This window comes from Morus notabilis, unplaced genomic scaffold (genome assembly GCF_000414095.1).
Source record: "Morus notabilis unplaced genomic scaffold, ASM41409v2 Scaffold946, whole genome shotgun sequence".
In the NCBI taxonomy this organism is placed as follows: domain Eukaryota; kingdom Viridiplantae; phylum Streptophyta; class Magnoliopsida; order Rosales; family Moraceae; genus Morus; species Morus notabilis.
The window spans coordinates 537,743-560,107 of record NW_010359240.1 but is presented as its reverse complement, the minus strand read 5'-3'; the positions used below and the strand labels follow the sequence as shown (position 1 = coordinate 560,107).

General features: G+C 34.3%; 3 protein-coding genes across 3 annotated transcripts; all 3 read left to right on the top strand.

Annotated features, from left to right (window-relative positions):
• The first annotated feature begins 3,740 nt into the window (after nt 1-3,740).
• Nucleotides 3,741-5,459, top strand: LOC112090776 (uncharacterized mitochondrial protein AtMg00810-like). Its single transcript, XM_024162845.1, has 2 exons — nt 3,741-3,768; nt 4,714-5,459. The coding sequence occupies exons 1-2, from the start codon at nt 3,741-3,743 to the stop codon at nt 5,457-5,459; spliced, it is 774 nt and encodes a 257-aa protein (XP_024018613.1).
• Nucleotides 5,460-13,446: 7,987 nt separating this feature from the next.
• LOC21400831 (NEP1-interacting protein-like 1) lies at nt 13,447-15,839 on the top strand. The gene is made up of 5 exons (XM_010093857.2): nt 13,447-13,629; nt 14,413-14,564; nt 14,729-14,812; nt 14,919-15,077; nt 15,533-15,839. Exons 1-5 carry the CDS (start codon nt 13,485-13,487, stop codon nt 15,668-15,670), a joined length of 678 nt encoding a protein of 225 aa, XP_010092159.1. The 5' UTR covers nt 13,447-13,484; the 3' UTR covers nt 15,671-15,839.
• A 1,815-nt stretch (nt 15,840-17,654) lies between these two features.
• On the top strand, nt 17,655-20,107 carry LOC21400830 (reactive Intermediate Deaminase A, chloroplastic). The gene is made up of 6 exons (XM_010093856.2): nt 17,655-17,951; nt 18,760-18,875; nt 18,968-19,012; nt 19,331-19,404; nt 19,502-19,551; nt 19,790-20,107. The coding sequence occupies exons 1-6, from the start codon at nt 17,768-17,770 to the stop codon at nt 19,882-19,884; spliced, it is 564 nt and encodes a 187-aa protein (XP_010092158.1). The 5' UTR covers nt 17,655-17,767; the 3' UTR covers nt 19,885-20,107.
• Nucleotides 20,108-22,365: the final 2,258 nt, after the last annotated feature.

Genomic DNA, 22,365 nt, shown 5'->3' with positions numbered 1-22,365 from the left:
TCACGTATTTGATTACAGATTTGCATAGAATGTAAGTTTGACATTTTTCCACATTTTCTGGTCAAAAAATGCAACTAAAGATATTGGTAACCTGATGGTTAACCAATGGCTACCTTCCCGATTACCAAAATTAAAAACCGACCGAAAATCGAAGTTTGGTTAACCAAACCAACTACTCCTTTGTGCGGCTCAGTTTCAGTGCACGATTTTAGAAAACTGACATAGTTGGTTCGGTGGCCGAACCGACTAAAACTGACGGTTTTTAACTGACGAACAACCCTAACTTATATGTCCAAGTAAGGGTGGTAATTCGTGTTAGTGGGTTGTGTTCGTGTCAACCTGTTTATTAATCGTGTCAAAAAATATCAATCTAAATACGACTTGTTTATTAAACATGTCTAAAATGTCAACCCAAACACGACCCATTTATTAATCATGTTAATTGTATCAACCCGTATAACCCATTTTAATTAATATATTAAATAAATAACTAATATAATAATGACTTATTTAACACAGTCAAGATAGGTTTAACATGTTTATTAGTCAATTTAACTTTTTTCTTTAAGAAAAATAAATGAATTTTACCTACAAATATTAAAATTCACATTATTTGTATTTAATATGTCATATAAACTTTCATGTTATATCCAGTTGCCTCAGTTTCCAGCTTGCTGAGACTGCAATGGCAAGAACAAATCGAATAGTAGTGGCTCTCACAACCGGGCTATAAGTTTCTTCATAGTCTAATCCTTCCACTTGAGTGTATCCCTGTGCCACTAATCGGGCCTTATATCGTTCTATCGTCCCATCTTCTTTATATTTTATTCGGAAGATCCATTTTGAGCTTTGTCGGTCTGGGCACTAGTTTTCACTTATGATTTTCATGTAGAGCTTGTATTTCTTCTTTCATTGCATCATGCCAATGAGGTTGTGTAAGAGCTTCTCTGTGATTTTTTGGTGTTGTGTCTTCGTTGACTGCAAGGAGAGAGAGATGATATGGTTTGCTTCTTAGTTGAATCCTTCGATTTTGAATTTGTTGTGTCTCATTTGCCAAGCTTGGATCTAATTCTGGATTCCTTCTCAGCTTCATTCTGGTGATCATATGGTTGTCTTCTGGGCCTTAAACTGAACCTGCATCATGGATATTAAAGTTATTAGTTAATTGGTTGTCCAAATGAGGAGGTTGCTGCCTTGTTGTGAGATCATTGTCAGTCATTGTCTCTGCTTGTTTTGGAACATCATTTTCTTCATTGTTGACTTCATTTTCGGTGAAATGTTGTACTTATGAGACTCCCATGTCGATATCATATTATGTGGCATCATTAGTAGGGCCTGCAGGTTCCATGTTGCTTCCTGATTCTGTCTCCTCTATTTGTGATGTTTCCTTATTATCTCTCTGGGAATCAGCTGCATTTTCTTCATTACAAAATATGCAGGATTCCCCTTTTTGAATTTTGTCCTCAGTGTCTTCAGTTGGTTTTGACTATGTCCCTTTTTGAATTATGCAGTCATGCTTTTCTTTTTTTCCATGCGTCTGAGTCAGGGAACGTTGTGACTTCAAGATTTTCTTACAGCGACATTTCTTTGTGGGGTACGTAAGGAAAGACATTTTCATCAAAAACTACATGTCTTGATATCCAAACCTTGTTGGTTTATGGATCAAGGCATCTATAACCTTTGTGAACAGGACTGTAACCAATAAAAATGCAAGGATATGTCTTCTTTGCAAACTTGTTTTTCTCATAGCTCCTCAAGTATGGAAAACACCTGCATCTAAAAACTTTCAAACTCCCATAGTCTGGGTGTCGGTTAAGCAGTTTAAAGAATGATGTTTCCATGTTTAAGGATGTAGATGGCATAGGATTTATTAAAAAGCATGCAGTGAGAAATGCATATCCACCCAATATTTGGTTGACAGATTGGCTTGAAAAAGCAAGGTGAGGCATGTTTCTACTATATGTCGATGCTTACATTCTGTCATTCTGTTTTGTTCGGGTGTGTGGGGACATGAGAAATGGTGGAGGATACCCCACTGGGACAAGTGTTTTTCAAAATTGTTTGACATGAATTCACCTACTCCATCACTTTGAAAGACTTTTATTTTCCTCTCGAATTGGTTTTCAACCTGTTTTTGGAACTTAAGGAAGCATTCAAAGAAATCAGATTTTCTTTTCAGAGATAATATCCATGAATATCTTGTGCAATCATCAATAAGAATAGCATAGTATTTAAATTGTTGACATGATAAGATATGAGCAGGGCCCCATAGATCACAATGTACTTTTTCTAGAGGAAATTTTGAAATATTATTTGATAAGTAAAAGGAATTTTACAACTTTTTCCCATTTGACAACTGATACAAATAGATTTATCCTTTTCCCAACTAGAAACATCGATAAAACTTTTTGAATGTAAATGCTTCAGGAATTTTAAATGAGGATGTCCCATTCATTTGTGCCAAATATTTTGAGAAGCAGGATTCTTGAAAGTAGCTAAGGCTTGATGTGTTATTTCATCTAGTGCATATAATCCATTACTTTTGTACCCTTTAGCAATTATTTTGCCCTCCTAAGACTTGACAAGAAAGATGTTAGCATCAAATTCAATAGTGCAAGCATTGTCATGTGTTAGTTGACTAACAGATATTAAGTTCTTTTTAATGTTTGGAACAACATGAACGTTTTTGAGGTCTAAAGTGCCACTCTTGGTTTTAAGTTTTCCTTCACCAATGTGGGAAATATTTAAGCTTTCTCCATTGCCTACAAGAATAGTGTCTTTACCTTTATAATGCATAACTTTGGAGAGTTTACCTGTGTCATTTAACATGTGAGTTGTGGCCCCCGAGTATGCATAGAGGGTTGAATCCTCTTCATTTTTCAGGTTCATTACAGTAAGAGCCTTAGGCATATGATCTTCTGGTTGAAAGGAATGATCAAAACGGTTCCAGCATTCTAGAGTAGTATGATTGAATTTTTCGCATATTTGGCATGTTATGTTGCCTTCTCCTTGTGTGGCTTGTTTCCAGTTTGTGCTTTTTCCTCCTTGGTCATTCTTGTTGCCACTGAAATTAAGGGAAGAATGTGGAGTTGAATTGTACCTTGCTACTGGATTGAAGCCTCTGCCTCGAGAGCTGAATCTGCCTCCACCACGACCCCGTCCTCGTTGTCTTTGGCCGACAAAGGCTTGGTCTTGGCGTGGTACAACTTCTTGCTATTCTGTGTTACTGTTCATCATTCTTTCATGTGCCTGCAATGCTAATACAAATTGATGGTAGGTGGGATAGGGTGATTTGGTGAGCATGGCCGTTTTGAACTCTTGATATTTAGGTCCAAGACCTCTAGCCAGCTGAAACACCTTTTTGATTTCATTTACAGGTTTCTTGATTGCTACAAGACTATCACACACACTTTTGAATTTCTTAAGATAATCATCTAGTGAAAGGTTTCCTTTTTTCAGTGTCATCAAGGTATCATCAAGCATAATTTCTTTTTCCACATTATTTGGAAGATTTTGTTCCTAAATCGATTTTCATACCTTGTAGGCAGATGTTATATTTTCTAAGGAGATCAATACCTCTGTTTCAATGTTTCTCAGTAGCCAAGCTTTCAATAATCCGTCATTCTTTGTCCAGAGAATGTGATTTGGGTTTGGCTCAACCTTGTCATCTTCCTTGACTATCTCCTTTGTTGGTTCACTGCCTCCAACCAGATGGTGTGCCATGTCCAAGCTTTGGATTAATGGTTCCATTTGACATCGCCATAGCAGGTAGTTGAAACTGTCGAGCTTTAGGGAGATCAGGCTGGATCATTGATAGAGAACTTGGAGAGTGAGCTCGGGTTCAGAGGTGTCTTTAGGAACTTTTGCAGTAGTGGCCATGGGATTGATCTTTCGTGAGGCTCTGATACCAAGATAAGATTTGAAAGTGAAATACTTGATTGATCTTTTTATTTTTCTATCACAGTTATATATACAATACAGGAGAGATCAAAAAAGAGAAAAGAATAAATACATTGATTTACATGAAAACCATACGAGGAAACTAGTGCCCAGACCGACAAACAACAATGTAGTTGGCTCAAAATGGATCTTCCGAATAAAATATAAAGAAGATGGGACGATAGAACGATATAAGGACTGATTAGTGGCACAAGGATACACTCAAGTGGACTATGAAGAAACTTATAGCCCGGTTGTGAGAGCCACTACTATTCGATTTGTTCTTGCCATTGCAGTCTCAGCAAGTTGGAAACTGAGGCAACTGGATGTTAAAAATGCATTTCTTCATAGATTTTTGAAAGCAACCGTATACATGGAACAACCACCAGGATTCAAAAATCCAAAACTACCAGATCACGTGTGCCAACTAAACAAGTCCCTCTATGGACTCAAACAAGCACCACGTGCTTGGTTTGATAGACTATCAGAGTTCCTGATTCATATTGGTTTTGTTTGTAGTAAGGCAGTCTTGCATTATTAGCATTGACTCTTGCGAAGAAAGAACCTAAGGAACAAGGAAGGTGGAGAATCAAAAGATTCAACAGATGACCAATTGTTGATCCGAGAAGCTGGCCATCCCTAGCTGCACCTGCCCATCGGAGAGACTGAACTGCAGAACTCATCAGAGAGGGGCAGATTCTTCCTTGTTTATCTTAAGAAAGAACAAAATTATTTTACTCATGTTAATCTATGTTGATGACATTGTGATTATAGGAAACAATGAAGAATCAATACAAAGCCTGGTAAACAGGCTCAACATAGAATTTGCACTAAAGGATCTAGGAAAATTACACTTCTTCCTTGGACTAGAAGTCCAACACTTTCCTGAAGGCATTACACTCTCACATGGCAAGTACACCAAGGATCTCCTCAACAGAGCAAAACTCTTAGAAAGTTCACATTTCAACACACCGATGGCACTAAAACCTCAACCAATGCCTCAAGATTCAAAACTTGTAAACGCAACAGAATACAGAAGCTTAGTTGGTGCACTGCAATATCTAACCTATACTCGATCGGACATTGTACAAGCAGTTAACAAGGTGTGTCAAAAGCTTAAGGAGCCAACTGAAAGAGATATGAAAGCTGTAAAAAGAATACTCCGGTATCTCAAAGGAACAATGCACTATGGAATCAAATTCCTTGCTCAAAGTCCATTCAAGCTATACGAGTTCTGTGATGCAGATTGGGCTGGGTGTCCTGACACTAGAAGAAGTACAACAGGTTTTTGCATTTATCTTGGAGCAAATTTCATCTCTTGGTCATCGAAGAAACAACCAACCGTGTCAAGATCAAGCTCGGAAGTAGAATATAAAGCAATGGCATCAACAACTGCAGAACTAGTCTGGATCACCTTCCTGCTTAGAGACATGGGAATCAAACTAAGTGAATCTCCTCAACTTTTCTGTGACAACAAAAGTGCTCTATACATGACAATAAATCCAGTATTCCATGCTTGAACAAAGCATATCGAGATAGACTACCACTTTGTAAGAGAAAAAGTTGCCATAGAAGCACTAACAACTAGATACATTCCATCAACTCATCAGATTGCATACATATTCACCAAATGCCTTTCTAAACTACCCTTTCAATATTTCAGAGACAAGCTAGGAGTACATTCTATCATTCCCTCCAGCTTGAAAAAGGGTGAAAAGATACCAACTTCAGCAACGTTCAATTCTTAGGAATCCTACAAGGAGAGAATCAAGCCTTTGATATCAAACATAGTTCAATATGCTGCCATATCTCAAGGATTTCCTCAATCACGATTTCTCCCTTAATTTCCTCATAACCGTTAGAGATAACTAGCTGGGTTTCATTTCATAACCCATGATCTGCTCTTGACCGTTGGAAACCAAATCCATGTAAATCAATGTATTTATTCTTTTCTCTTTTTTGATCTCTCGTGTATTGTATATATAACTGTGATAGAAAAACAGAAAGATCAATAAAGTATTTCACTTTCAAATCTTATCTAATATGTCATATAAACTTTGATGTTATATCACATATTATTAGATTGCAAATAAGACATATAGTTAATCGTGTCAACTCGTGTCACTTCGTGTTAGGTGGTCAACCCTAACTTAATCTATTTATTAATCGTGTTAATCGTGTCAACCTGATTATGACTTAAATCCGTTTATAGTAAACTCAAACCTATTAACTTCATGCAGGTTTCAAATCGTGTCGTTGTGTCGTTACCCGGATTGCTAGCCCTATGTCCAAGTTCAACTTTGATCATAAGTTGAATAGTTAGTTACTTGTATCTTTAATTTAGATTATTTCTTTTTCCAACTTAAAAATAATATTTAAACTTTTTCTTTAAACATAATAATATTTAACTTTTTAAAATAAAAGTGTAAACTTGTTAGAGAGTTACGAAATTTTACATTTATAAAAATGGTGGATGAACAAAAACCAATAAGTTACTTTTTTTGGGGGGGGGGGGGGGGAATAGTTGATATTATTGAAAAAATAATAATAAAGTTGAAAAAACAAATGCATCTTCTCATCAGAAAGATTGACTAGTACTAGTAGAACATTCATGAAAATAAATAGAGAATAAAAGAGGAGGTGTGGGCCCTACATCAATGGCCATTGTAGGCTTGCTCTCTTTCGATTCGTTTCGTTTCAACATGTGTTGTTTTCAATGTATGTTGTCACCTTCTTTTTTTTTTTTTTTTTTTTTTTTTTTTCCCTTTCCCTTTTTTTTTTTTTTTTTTTTTTTTTTTTTTTGCCCTTACCAGTTCTTGTCGTTCGATAATCTATTTCTTATAATCTTCTAATTCTCTTGTCGTTTGTAAGTATTGTCATTTCACCTTGCTCTGTATTACACCATCGTCGTTTTCAAGTAATCTTCTTTTGAACTGAAGGTAGGAGACTCGGAACTCTTGACCTTAAAATTAGAGGATATATGTAGATCTATCACTATGCTATACCTGTAATCACGTCGTCGTTTCAAATTGAAGTAACAAAAACTGAAAAGAGCTATTCCATCTTCTAAGATCATCTGTGGCTCCATGGATTGAGCTCCTTTTTGCTTTCAATAAAGTTTGGGGAAAATAAAAGAGCTATTCCATCATTTACTAATACCATTCTTAGTGCAAAGGCCGGTGTAAATACTACATTTGGATGTACTAAAAAGTATGAAAATGCAATATAATGATATATTATTTTTATTTGTTCTATGTATTGCAAATGCTATATATATATATATACATGCATGTAGATATATATTATCATAATAATTAAGGTATTTTATACATTTGTTTTCAGAACTTGTATGCTTTTAGTAACTTGTAACTTAAATTTTTAGTTTCAGAAAGTTACCCCTTAACTTGTAAAATTGTTATAATATGCCCCATTTTAACAATGATAATATTAAACTAGTGTCGAAAAAGTAAGTTCAACAAAAAATTCTAACATCCCAATTTAAATGCAATACAATTTTTTTTAATTTTTCAACTTTTAATCCCCTAATTTTAATAAAAACTTTGTGCAACAATTTTACTAGTTCGGGGGGTTTATTGTTAAAATTAAAAATTTAGGGGGTAATTTGCTAAACTATGACAAGTTCAAGGGTAATTGTGCTACAAACCCTAATAATTAAGCTTTAAAAAGTAAAAAATAAATTTTCAGTTTTAAAAATTTTAAAATGCCAATATCACAATGATTAAATGAAAAAGTAAATATATCAACCAATAACAATCAAATTTCAAAATTCATTATTTGCTATAATCAATATTAGATTTATCATCAAGTATAGCATATGACAAATTTAGCACCATATAATAACATTTGTACTGAAGAATGATTTTCCTACTCAAATGCTAAAATTCGACACTGTATCTTGTTAAAATTATTGGCTCCACCATAAGGAATTCGGGTTGTAACTTAAAAGGTTAACCTAATGAGTGCAGCCCTTATAAACTCATCTTAGCTCCCATTTGTTGTCAATGTAGGACTTTATTCGCATTTCTAACAATCACCCCTTTGAATGAAGTGACATTGCCCCCCTTTGAACGAAAATTTATTATGTCCATTGGATTATCCATCACACCTACATTGCATTACATGAAGATCCCATCCCCTTGTGCTCTTCAATACGTATCTCGATGTTTCATGGTCTGCACAACAACCTCGAGGTCTCCACCGCGTTACCGCGGAGGCAAGGTCCACCTTAAGCTTTCATGGATTTTTTTTTTACCATCGTGACCAAGGGCCACACCTTCATTTGGCACATCAAATATTCATCTCGTGTATGCACTTGGCAACATCTAGGTCCCAACTCTAATACCAATTGTTAAAACCATTAGCTCCACCATAAAGAATTAGACTTCCAACTCAAATGGTTAACCTAGTGAGTAGAGCGGTCTACTCCCTTATAAATCCATCTTAGCTCTTATTTGTTGTCAATATGTGTTAGGCAAGTGATCAAATTGGTTTTGAGAAAGTTACTATTTTGTGTTTTTGGGTAAGTTATTATTTTCAGTTTATGGACAAGGGTTATTTTATGGTTTATTAGAAGTCTATAAATAAGTATTTTGTGTAAGGCTTTATGTGTGTGCTCAGAGAAAAGTGTATAGACAAAGTGCCTCCTTTTGAAAGTGAGAGAGAAAAGTGATGAGAGAGATAGGCAATGGTGTAAGGGATTTTGGGTAGAGATAAAATAAGAAAGTTTGTTGAGTGTGTAATTCTAAAACTGTTAATGAATTTTTCTCCCTCTTTTGTGGACAAAGAAAATTTTTCCAAACTACCTAAATCTTTTTCTTCTCTATTATTCTGTTATTTTTGTTTCAGTTTGTTTTTCTGTTGCGTGAGTGTAGATGTGTGTTTTTTCCCCAAAATCTAGTATCGAAGTTATAGTGAAAATTAAAAAAAAAAAAAAAGGAGGCCAAGATGACGTCCGAAATAAAATTTGAGCAGCTTGAGCGGTTTGATGAAAATAATAATTTCAGCATCTGACAGAGTACGGTCAAAGATGTTCTAATTCAATAGGGATTTCTGAAAGCGTTGCAATGAAAGAAGCCAAAAAATATGAAAGATGAAGATTGGGAAGAATTGGAAGCGAAAGCGGTAAGCATTATTCATTTAAGTTTGACCCCTGAACTCAAATATAGTGTAATAAATGAAACATCTCCTTCTGAGTTATGGAAAAATTGAAAAAGTTGAAAAAAGTTTATATGTCAAAATCCCTAACAAATAGATTATATTTGAAGAAGCAATTGTATGAATTGAAGATGGATGTGGAAATTGATGTTAGGAATCATATAAATAATTTACATAAGTGCATAACTCAATTTTGTTGGCCTCCCTACCCAAATCATATGAGACTATGGTGACTACATTTTTAGTTGAAAATACGACGTTGACTGTAGATGATGTGTCGACTGCTTTGTTAGAGACTACAAATATGAAAAGGGCTAGTGTTACATCTCATACTGAACAAGTTTTAGTGGCATAATCAGATTCGAATAGGGGTAGGAGCAAGTCACGAGAGATATTTTATGATAAAAGAGATTATCGTTCCCAATCCTGCCCAAAGAAGGATATTGAGTGCTATTATTGTCATAAGAAGGTACATATTAGGAGAAACCGTGAAGAATCGATGAAGCATCTAGAAGAAAGAAGAAAGCAAGAATCTTAAGAGACTTCAGATTATGCAAATATTGTTGGCGACAAGTATAATAGTGACGATGATGTTTATTCTGTTATTGCTGGTGAAAATATTTCTGACTCTTAGGTCTTATATTCTGGATGCTCGTTTCATATATATCCACATAAATAGTGGTTTGATTATTATCTGTGGTGCCAGTACTTTGTTAATGGCTAATGATTCTAGTGCTAAAGCTGTTGGAATAGGTACTGTGAAGATGAAGATCTTTGATGAGTTGTGAGGACATTGACAAATGTTAGGTATGTTCCTCAACTAAGAAGAAGTTTGATTTCTTTAGGAGCTTTAGACACTTTGGGTTGTGTGTACTATGCTAATGGTGGTTTTATGCAAGTCAAGAGAGGTGGTTTAGTAGTCATGAAGGGTGAAAAAATGAAAGACTTGTATAAGCTTATTGGGACAACAGCTGTAGGTGGAGCTATGAAGAAGAGTCTTCTTCTGTTATGAAAGAAGTTGCAGGAGTAAAAGAGTGCAACAAGATGTTAATAACAGTCGAAGACAATAAAGGCGAGATGATGAAGACTTGTGGCAGTGAAGATTGGATGTCCAATTGAGTGAGTTGAGAGAATTTGAGTCAATGTGGAGATTATTAGGTAAGTGACTCAAATTAGTTTTAGAAAAGTTACTATTTTGTGTTTTTAGGTAAGTTATTGTTTTCAATTTTTAGGCAAGGATTATTTTGTGGGTTATTAGGATACTATAAATAAGTATTTTGTGTAAGACTTTATATGTGTGCTAAGAGAAAAGTGTAGAGACAGAGTGCCTCATTTTGAGAGAGAGATAGAGAGAAAAGTGAGGAGAGAGATAGGCAAGGGTGTAAGGAATTTTGGTTAGAAAGAGAAAGTGAGAAAGTTTATTAAATGTGTAATTTTAAAACTGTTAATGAATATTTCTCCCTCTTCCGTGGACGTAGAAAATTTTTCTGAACCACTTAAATCTTTATCTTTTCTATTTTTTTGTTATTTTTGTTTAGCTTATTAAGAGTGTGTTTTTTTCTAACAATATGAAACTGTGTTTGCACCTCTTACATCTCTAATAATATATATATATATATATATATATGGATATTTAGTAGTATGAATCACGTGATACAGCTTTGCACTGATTGGTTCATGCATCACAAATAAGAGAGAGAGAGAGAGAGAGACTGATTGGTTCATGCATCACAAATAAGAAAGAGAGAGAGATAGAGAGAGAGAGAGAGAACCACGTCTTTTCTTTCACATTTTATGATCCCTTGCTTACACTACAGCTAGCCAAGTCATTTTAGGTATTTGTTCAAGCATTTTCCTAACGTGCACATAGAAATATCTCAATCATATCTTTGTGGGGTTTGCAAGGATTGGGAAAAAGCACACAAAGTTACAACTAATCTCATTTTTATCAAACTCTTTCTTTTTTTTTTTTTTTTGTTGTTGTTGTTGAGATATTTACAATTTTATACTATATATTTTTGGACTATCAAATATGTGTACAATTTTATTATGTTATATTTAAGTTAATAGCTTTGTTTTTTTGACTTTATAGATTGATGAATTTACTCCTGCAAGTTAAGGATAAAATTATAACCAAACATGCAGCTTAACTTCAAAAATACAAATAAATTTCTTTTTTTTTTTTCTTTTTCAAACACAATGCCTCATTAAATATTTGTTCACAAGTTTATCGGTAAGCTAGAAAGGGTAAATTGTCAATTCATATATCAAAATTAATAATACACAAGTTTGAACCTTCCACTGAAGTCGTTCAAGGTATATAATACTAAATAATCCTTTATTTGGTAATCAGCAAAAATGGCAGAAAATGACTAATGGGTGAGTAAGACGTGCATAAAATGTGTGTTAGTTAAAAATAACAAAGCTTTACCTACTCATTAATGCAATTGAATTCAGACCCACTTGCCAAAACCATTTCCAAATTCCCATTTCCTCTCATCTTCTCAGCCCACAGAAGTTTACAAACTAACCCACCATACCATCCCCAGCACCTGGTTTTGCCCTCTTGTTTGCTTTCAGTGCTCCTCTTTGCCCTGCAATTACTGCCCTCTTGCAAATTTCATCTTTGTGTGTGCTGCCAAATGATCAAAAGATATTTTCTGTGCTTTAATGCTTTGAAAACGACAAAAGCAAAAAATTTTGCCCTATATTGCAAGAAAGAGTTAGTGCACCAAATAAACAAGAGTGATAACTAATGATGGATGACAAAATTTAGTACAAAAGAGTGATGACAATTTCAAGTGACTATATTTAGATTTGAGTTGTAAATTTGTGATTTTTAACGTGGTTGTATGCATATTTTGACGGTATTTTTATATATAATTCCATTAAAAGATGTAGAGTTTGAATCCCTCCAACCCTAAGTTAATATATATATATATATATATATATGATTCTTAAAATTTTGTGACACTACATATAATGGATGGAAAAAAACTCACAACACACAAGTTCTTTTATTATTATAATTATTATTATTATTAAATTTAACTCTGTGGTCGTTCAAATGGCTTTTATGAAAGAGGTTTCTAGAGAAATTGCGACAGGATAAACTAGTGGTAATACATAGTACGTCTTCAAAATTCAAGGGGAATTTGGACGTGCAATTATTGCACATCCAAGGTTAAAATGCTCCTAGGAATGCCACTTGCATCCAATCACTTCCTTCGGTTTTCATGAACTTAGAAAAACATAATTTTTAGGAGTAAGCTATCAATATACTTTGAGATGCCAATTAGCACAGGGATTCATTGGGGAAAAATAGAAGAAGAAGAAGAAGAAAAAAGGATTCAAAAACATAATTTTTTAGGAGTAATCTATCCTCGTTCACTTTGCGGATTCGAGTTTTCAATTCGAACTGAGATGTGACATTTTCTGAGAGCTTTTTACTGTAGTAAAAAAGTTAGATGTGACATTTTCTGAGAGCTTTTTACTGTAGAAACCTAGAACTAAAAACTCGAATCGGTGAAATGAACGATTTGAATCTCTAACATTATAAGTAAAAATATGGATTTACTACTAGACCAAGCTTAAAACCACATAAACTAAAGAAGTAAGCTAACCAAACAATAAGAAAATCTTAAGATCCCAAAAGGGTAAATTCCCTAAGAGAGAGAGAGAGAGAGAGAGAGAGAGATGGGGGAGATAAAGAGAGGATAACTATCCAGGACAGTACCCATGTTTCCATGGCCAGCTCCCCATACTGATGAAGTAATTAAAGAGAAAGGCGTGGGTTGCCTTAAGGGAGTCTAGTCATAAGCCATAACGAATGCTGATACCCTTAGAATATATCCATTTTTACTTGTACCAAAATTCGTTTCCCATGAAGGGTAAATCAAGACGCTATTCGACAAAACAAAAGAAAGAAAAATACCAGATACATCAAAGCTAGTCTTAATTTTTATACAAATTTTAGAATTATCAGGATTTTATTAATAGATGTTCAAAAAATCGTCATATTACTACATTACACTTACTAATAAAAGACGGACAACTCAAAAATTGATACAAAAATTAAGATTAGAAACGGTGTTCTTATTTTCTAGCATTATTCATATACATACACACTTTTGGCATATATAATAGTCTAATTTCGTGAAAAATCAGCTGTTTGTAATTTGCATTTTGCATCATTTATAATCCATGACACATGTGTTTGCATGGGTTGGTGAACCTCAGCTCTAGGCCCATTAAATGCCCCAATTCTGTTTTTCTCTCATCTTTCCCTTTAAATGCATCTTCACTTATTCCCAAGGCAAGATCAAACTAGCTAGCCAGTTAATAGGGCTCTTCATTTTAGTGCAAAAAACATGGCAAGTTCAAGTGTTTTTTCTTTCATGAAAGGGTGGTTTCCTGGCCAGGAAGTTCTATCAATTTGCGCTTCTTTTTCTAAATCCTTTGTTAGACTCATGAAGAAGATTGTTTTTGCTGCTTTCACTTGCTTTTTTGCTTTAGGTAATAATCTTTTACTTTCTCTGCTTTTTCTAGCTCATTGCCAGTAACAATTTCATGGATTTTTTTTTTTTGAATAAGTGGTTGTTGGGTGTTGGTTAAAATACAAGAATTAGTCACCCTTCATATCAACAATGTCATTGGCTTCTCTCTCTCTCTCAATCTATCAATCAATAATGTCATTAGTCACTTAGTCGCTTGTTGCTTTGTGCAAGAATGTCTTTGCATTCTTCTCAATTACTGAATTAGATGTTTAGTTTATAAATTTAAAATTATGATTCAGAATTATTTTTAATTTATGTGTATTTTTTATAAAAGAAAACACTATAATAAATTACAAATCATGATTTGAATCATAAGAATCTACTAACTAAACGCTGGTTTAATAGTTATACATATATATACATATATATATATATGTGTGTGTGTGTGTGTGTGTGTTTGTATAGATGTATGTATGAATGTCATTTGCTTCTCTCTCTCAATCAATCAATAATGTCATTAGTCGCGTCGCTTGTTGCTTTGTGCGAGAATGTCTTTGCATTCTTCTCAATAAGCTAGTAAGATGGTTTAATAGTTACACACACACACACACACACATATATATATAGTTGTATGTATGAATGTGTGTGTATATTTTGAAGCCTCAAATAAGTTGTTGATGCTAAGTCTCCACTGTGAATTCAAAGTGAAGGACATTACTTGCCTGACTTTTCTTGCAAAGTTTTTGAAAATTCCTTTAGAATTTTTTCATGAAGTTATATATATACACACACATATATATAGGAGGGGCTATAGTGGGAGCAATTCATGGAGCCATAAAAGGGCAAACTACAGAGACTGGATTTCTTAAAGGAGCTATAATAGGTGGCCTAGCAGGGGCAGTTGCAGCCATTCAGTTGCTGGATTCAGCCATTGACGGTGAACCATTTTCCAAGGTATTGCCTTAGCCACTATATTACATTATTATATATACATACATACATGCATACATACATATACATAATTGAAGAGCAATAATGAGTGTCATTATCATGAAAATAAATGTGGAACTTCAAATTTTCATTGTTAAAACTTTTTTTTTTTTTTAACTTTTTTGCAGGCTGCCATACTGAGAAGTTTAGTGAATGGAAAAGTTTTCATGGATTATGCGTCTCCTGCAATGCTAAAAGCCTATCAATGGCAGGTAAGTAATTTACCTTAATAAACAGCAATAAGTAACAGAATATATTTTCTTAATCTTGGTGATAAATTTTGCTTCACATTTTGTGAAATTTACCCCTATTGAGCAGATCAGCCCCTTGGAAACAACTTACAGAGATATTTCAGACATCTATGACACAGCTGCAAATAAAGGGCTGTCCCAGATTTGCATTCAAAATCTTCCTTCACATAAATATCACCCAAGCAAGAATCATCAACATGACTTTTGTTGCTCAATTTGCCTTCAGGTACTAGATATAATATTCTACTTAACGTTCAAAAGGGAAGCAAAAAAGAAAAAAAAAAAAAAAGCAAACATAATATTATAGTTTGCGGAGTCTAATCATTACTCTATTTTTTTTTTTTGGCCTAGGGATGCCCTTTTTAGAGTTAAGAAAGAGGTTAAAAAAAACACATTTTCTTTTGTAATCTTCTTTTTCATTACAGTTAAATAAAATAAATATAACTCACACAATGAGAATGAACCACTATAAATATTGTGCGTTCTTATTTATTTTCTTTTCCTCGGGAAGTATAGAATTAGGGCTTCTAATCCTAACAAATATTATATTAAAACCCCTTTAAAACAATTTTGAACCCCATGGAATTTCCTACTTCATGCCCCATTAATGGAAACTGAAAAATGGGTGTGTTTGAAATGATTACTTACACTATTGTGAATGCTTCTTCTTCTATCTCGTAGGAAGTGAAGAGGGAAGAGAGTGTAAGAAGACTCCCCAATTGTGGGCATTTCTTCCACTTGGACTGCATAGACCAATGGCTGATGCGCCAAGGCTCTTGTCCCATCTGTAGAATTCATGTTTATGATGACAAAAATTGACCTATGAAATCATAACACTCATCAGAGAAGTGAATTTCTCATGGCAATTAATTGTTTATAAAATTAAGTTGCAAGATCTTAATTCACAAATTATTTGTGCTTCATGTCTCCTTCCAATTATCATGACAACTATAGCACATATAAATGTTGCAAGGAGATTTTCCAAGAAAACACGTCAAGAAATGCAACAGAAAGCACATAACAATCTCAATATTCGAATTTAAATGGCAACAAAAAAAAAAAAACAAAAGGAAAATCCCATCTTTATTGTTTGATCTCAGAAAATCTAAGCAAAGTAAAAGAAATAGGGTTTATTTTTTTGGACCAAAACTTTAAACTCAAGTTACAACTTTATTCAAGTGCATGTTCTTTTGTAAAATTTGAGTTTTAACTTGAATTGTGGCTAAAATCTGAGTTCAAGTTCTCCCTTCAACTTAAGTCCCTAAACTCAAACTCAAATTAATGAACAGTAAAAAACGTCATAACTTTTTCGTTTTAATTCTGATTGAGATGATTTTTTTATGAGTTCACAACGAAAAGACGAATAAAACCCCACCCATATACCCCATTAAAATTTTCTATCACCATTGACTTTTTATTAAAATACTATCTAAATACAAATTCAAGTTTTGACCTACCCAAACACAAACTCAAATAGATTCTCAATTCAAATCATAACTCAAATGTACACATCCAAACACAAACTCAAATTATAACTTCAACTCAAGTTATAACTTAAATTCAACTCAAGATCTATACTCAAGTCACTTTAATTCAAGTTCATGTTCTTTTTTCAATGATCTATACTCAACTCAAGAACTATAATTCAAAAATGCAACTGAATAAGTCCATAATTTTGAAGGATTGTTTGTGTATAATTTCAAGTTGCTAGGGTTTTTGTAACATTTGAAGTTACCAGACGATAGACATGTGATTATTTCTATTTAATTTTAAAAATCGAATCCTCACTTTAATGGTTATGGACCAAAATTGGCTGGAAGAAAACAAATATAGACTAAACCATCACAATACTATAATTTTCATACTAATTGCGCTAAAAAGTAAAGAACCCTTTAAAAAACTAATTCGATGTAAAACAGAACATAAGATATTAAGAATAATTGGTTCCAAAAGACCACTCAAATAGGTTCGCAACTAAAGCAACTGGTGAATTAGAGGAATATCTTTTTTTTTTAGAGAGTATGCGAATAAATTCCTTATCAGTAATGACGGAATATTTGAACATTGAACACAAGGATGTGAGAAAATTACAAGAATGATCATTGTTTTTCATCATTTTATTATTTATGCCATTAAACAAAATATTATGATAGACTATAAAACGTATTCCGGTAGAATACGAAAAATATCGTGTTAAGAAAAAAATTATTCTAGTAAAATATAAAAGATGCTCACTAAAGTAATGATGTAAATGATAATACGGAAATAGTAAAAAATATGCCAATATGAAAAGCTTAAGGAAGTATATAGATCAATTTTTAGTTATAGAAATTAATAGGTCATAACTTGTCAAGTTATAATTCATAACCAGATAAGTTATGAATAAATTTGTCAAGTTATGGTTCATAACCAGATAAATTATGAACAAAAATTGTGATTTATGGATAATAACTTGTCAAGTTATGATTTATAACCAGACAAGTTATGGACAAAAACAGTAATTTAACCTATTTATTAACTTATGTAAATTATTAACCTATTAATTTTAATTTATCTCAAAAAAATTGACGATACGAATAAAATAGTGTGATATTTTTATGCCATTCTTGAAAATTTTCCGATCAATAATTAGGCTTGGGCCAACTTGACGCTTAAGTAACAGTTAACAAGACTGGACCATAAAAATTGACCTAGTCTAATGGGCCTGCAAGGCCAATACAAGCCGAGGCCCAACCAGCGGAAAAACCGAGGGTATAATTGTAAAGAAAAAGGACAGAAAGGGCGAGCCGGAAAGTCGAAAACTCCACAAGCGACAGTTGTGAGACTGTGAGTAGAGAGAGAGAGAGAGAGAGAGAGAGAGAGTCAGTCAGCAGAAACCAAAGTGTAGAGAGAGAAACAAGAGAGAGAGAGAGAGAAATGGCGTGGTGCGCAGCTCGGACGTTCAACATGCCGGCGGCGGAGATGGGCGCACTGCGCGGCCGGACTCCGTTAGCCGCGGCGGGCGTGGGCTGCGCCTCCCTCGCCGGCTCAACCCTCTGGCGATCCTCTTCCTCCAAGCGCTCTGCGCCCTTCGCTTGCCTCGGCATTTCCACCGATTCTCGTGAGTTCCTCCACTTTCCCTCTCATTTTCTCCCGAGAAAATCATCCCGCTAAAACTTCTCTCGTCAAGATTTTTTTTTCCTTTTCAGTAATGGATTTCTATTAAGCCACTAGAATAGGGAAAATTATATAATTCCCTTTATTTGGATTGTAATTAAATGTTGGAAATTTTAATTTTTGCATGATAATTTACGTCAATCTATTGATTTTGGGTTTGTTATTGGTCTTAATTAATGGGTTTTTTTCTATTGAGCTACAATACTAGGAATATTTTTACTTCAAAGATTTTGATTTTTATCAGCAAAGTAATTTTTTCCACTTTTTTTTTTTCGTTGGGATTGTTTGGTTTGTACCAATTTTAGTGGATAATAACAAAAACTTCCAATCCAATGTGTTTTATGAAAATGTTGTGTTCCATGTTTTTAGGAACATTTCTTACGTCTTACAAATTATGTTATAAAGGGGACAAATTTTAACATTATATATATAAAATGTAGGAAATAGATAGCATTCCTGAAAATATAGCATTGGGTGGAATGCAATGGGTGAGTACTTTTCACCATTGAAGTCACAACTCAAATTTTTTACGTGAGAGAAAATACGTAGTAAAAAAAATTGAATTTGAATTTTTGTGAGAGAAAATGTTGTAGCAAAACAACTGATTTGATATTATCCCACAATTATAATTGTGTTTATTTGATTTTGTTGCGAAATCTTATTTGTGTTTTGATTTAAGTGAATTAATTGATTTTAAGGTTTTAATATAAAAAATAATAATATAAGAAAATTGATTTTGGGGGGTTTTGTAGGCAGTAAAGAAGCTGTTAAAACAGAAAAGGCTCCCGCGGCATTGGGACCTTATTCCCAAGCTATCAAAGCTAACAACTTTCTCTATGTTTCTGGTGTCCTTGGCCTTATTCCAGAGGTATTGTTTTTTTTGCCCTTCAGTTCAGTGTTAATATGTGTTTTTGTGTGCATTACACTAATGAAAATGTGTGTTTGTTTTCTTGAACATAGACTGGGAAATTCATATCGGATAACGTTGAAGATCAAACCGAGCAGGTACAACTAGTGACTTGTAAATTTTAATTTCATCATAGTAATTTCAGGATAAAAATGGTAAATGGGTTGTATTCTGTCTTTCCTAAAGTAAGGTTTTAAGCTTGTACCTTGGCAAAATGATGTTTATACACGATTGTTTTGCCAATTCTTTTATTGAAGAAAGAAAAGTAGGCTTATGTATCTGAAGTGGGCTTTTTTTTTTTTTTTTTTTGTTGCTTTGATTTTGTGGTTGGACTTGGTTATTACAGTGTTATTTTGTGGCATTTTGCCAAGATAGTATTTTTTTTAAAATGGATTTTAGCCACGAATTAATTGCAGGTCCTCAAGAATATGGGGGAAATTCTTAAAGCTGGTGGTGCCAGCTATTCTTCTGTGGTCAAAACAACAATTATGTATGGATCATTTGTCTTAAGGTCTTGTTTTCTTTTTCTTTTTTGGTAACTTGGTGATAAATGGTTATTGATTCTGCTTCATTATTCTCTCCTGCAGGTTGGCTGACTTGAAAGACTTCAAGAAAGTTAATGAGATCTATGCTAAATGTGAGTTTTAGAGAAGATTTCTGGTCTCTTCAGTAGTTTTACATTCAGCATAAGTGAAAAATTAACCACTTCTTGAATCAAAATCCTCTTGAATGCCATATTACTTTACCTCAAACATGCTTTCTTAGTGGCGAATTTGTGGCGAACAAAATCATGACACTTTTCCCCCCCAGAATTAATTGGCAATTAAACTCTCTCATTCAACCTGTCTTATTTTAGTTTTTAATTTTTCCTGCAGATTTTCCTTCGCCTGCCCCAGCTCGTTCAACATATCAAGTAGCAGCATTACCGTTGGACGCCAAGATCGAAATCGAGTGCATTGCAGCACTGTAATAGCCTCCTAAAACTCGGCTCACTGCTTCTCACCAACTATTTTGAGTTAATAACGTGGGAGGGGAATGTCATATCCAAGAATCTCTGTTAAAACTTTCTTTTCATTGACATTGTTGTTGGTTGCAATTTCATCACTGTAATTTGCTGATCAAAATGGAGAAAGCAGTTGGCTGTTTTTTGGTTCGAAAGCTGTGGTTGTTGTAACATTACGAGTAGTTCTTAATATTGACGTGTTGGGGAATTTTGACATGGTTTCATCCTCATTGGGTACTCAATGAGGACAAAATTCATTTTGTGACTTGTCGTTACATAGATGTTGTTTCTTTAAGACAAGCCTTAAAAATATAGGGGTTGTTCTTTTGCATTTTTGAGTTAGAGTGACTTGAGAGATGAGGCCTCGTTCATTTCACCGATTCGAGTTTTCAATTCTAGATTTTTACAGTAAAAAGCTCTCAGAAAATGTCACATATCACTTTTTCTGCTACAGTGAAAAGCTCTCATAAAATGTCACATCTCAGTTCGAATTAAAAATTCGAATCCGCGAAGTGAACGAAGTCTTTGAGTTGAGTTTGAATTATAACTTGAGTTGAAGTTGTAACTTAAGGTTCTGTTCATTTCACCGATTTGAGTTTTTTTACGGTAAAAAGCTCTCAGAAACAGTCACATCTAACTTTTTTACTACAGTAAGGATCGTGTGACGACCAGTTGGTACGTTCATACTTAGCTTGTTTCCTAACTTCTATCACTTTTGAACTATAACCTCCTAAAATTTAGACTACTTTTTTCTTTCTTCAATAGTGAAATAAATTCTAATATACCTAGCCGGAAACATTGTCAACTTCTACCATTAAATAATTTTGTAGATAAAATCGTTTTAAAACTTTAACATCCGTTCCTAAGTGTGATCATACATTCGTCTTACCATTTGCATACCACTGTCGTTCACATGCCATTAATAAGATAGTATCTTGGGTACATAAACATAGTTTGTGACTCGATGTTGCTAAGCATAGACTCAGTGTCTTGTATACATTACTCTCATTACATAAGTTACTTACTCTTACTTCCATAAATACTATATACTTTATACATATTGCAGCATTCTCAAACTCATGGTGCGTCCATCACTCACTTGCCCACATCCTACTGCTCCACCCTTTTATGCATGCCCAGCAAATAGGCTTCAGAGAGATGGTGTCTTACCCGAGCTTCCTACAAGACGAACAAACTGGATGAGTTTTCGCTTAGCAAGTAACATTAGACCAAAGTAAATATAAACAGTAATGCATACCCATATATGCACTCATGTCATACATCTTAACACATTTCCTAAACATTTAAAGCGTTCATCATATTATGCTTTCTTTTCTTTCTTGTCATGCTTTCTTTACTTTCGTTTCATACTTCTTGACAACTTTCGCTAAACATTTAAATCCACACCGACGGTCGACCAATCAAGCAGTCAAGGCAGATAAAGATCTCAAGTCCCTATAGACCGACGACACTATGGAAAGATCTGCGGGGACAAAGGTTCCGTTTTAACTCGTCGTGGAGGCCCAGTGGGAACGCAGAGGGTAGCATGTTCAGTCCTCTGACCCATATCCCAAGGGTGTCCCCTGACTCAGATCCTAAGAGTGTCCCCTGATCTAGATCCCAAGAGTGTCTATTGAGGTGACAGGAGGAAAATCCCTAGATTACTTACGGGCATGGACAAAGTCAGTGGCAGAGAAAATGATTACCAACATATTAACCGCAAAAAACAGACCAATGAGAAATCACAGGAGATCCACAGAGCCGCAATAGTAGACAAAATAGGTAGATGAATAGTCCAAAAAGGTACCGAATAGCTACAGTCTAACTGAGTATGATGGTAGGCTACTCGAGAGAGACTGTTGTGTAACCATTTGTCTCGGTTTTCTTAAAGTGTAATCTGCGAGATATAAAAGGAGCAAGACCCCAAAGAGAAAAGGAGATGGTAATTTTTCTTCAGAGAGCCAAGAAAAATAGAGAGAACTTTCTAAAAGTGAACGTAGCTCTTTTTGAGAGTGAACCCCTATAATTTCCGATATTCTTCTTAATTATTTGCATTTTCATTCATATTCAAAGTATCCTCAGAATCTATACACAACCAGTTGCATTTTCCTATCCATTATCACGTGATTGGGCTGGTGACCCGACTGGTTACTAGATGGTAACCTAATGTGTTTCTGTTGATAAAATTTCACCGCATGGCTTAAGACAGGTGCAGAAACGAACATCACTAAAAAATTGTACACTTCCACTTTCAAAAAAAGAAAGGGCAGGGATAATACATATAGTTTTCAATGGAATGATAAAAAGATTGTGTTAGTTCCTCAAGGGAAAAGAGACGAGAGAAAAGACAACTTTTCCACACTGAGGATAGAATTTTATCACCCTTTCCCGTTCAGACTTTTTGCAGGCAAGTAGTTGCACCTTCAACCATGTTAGCACGCACAGTCA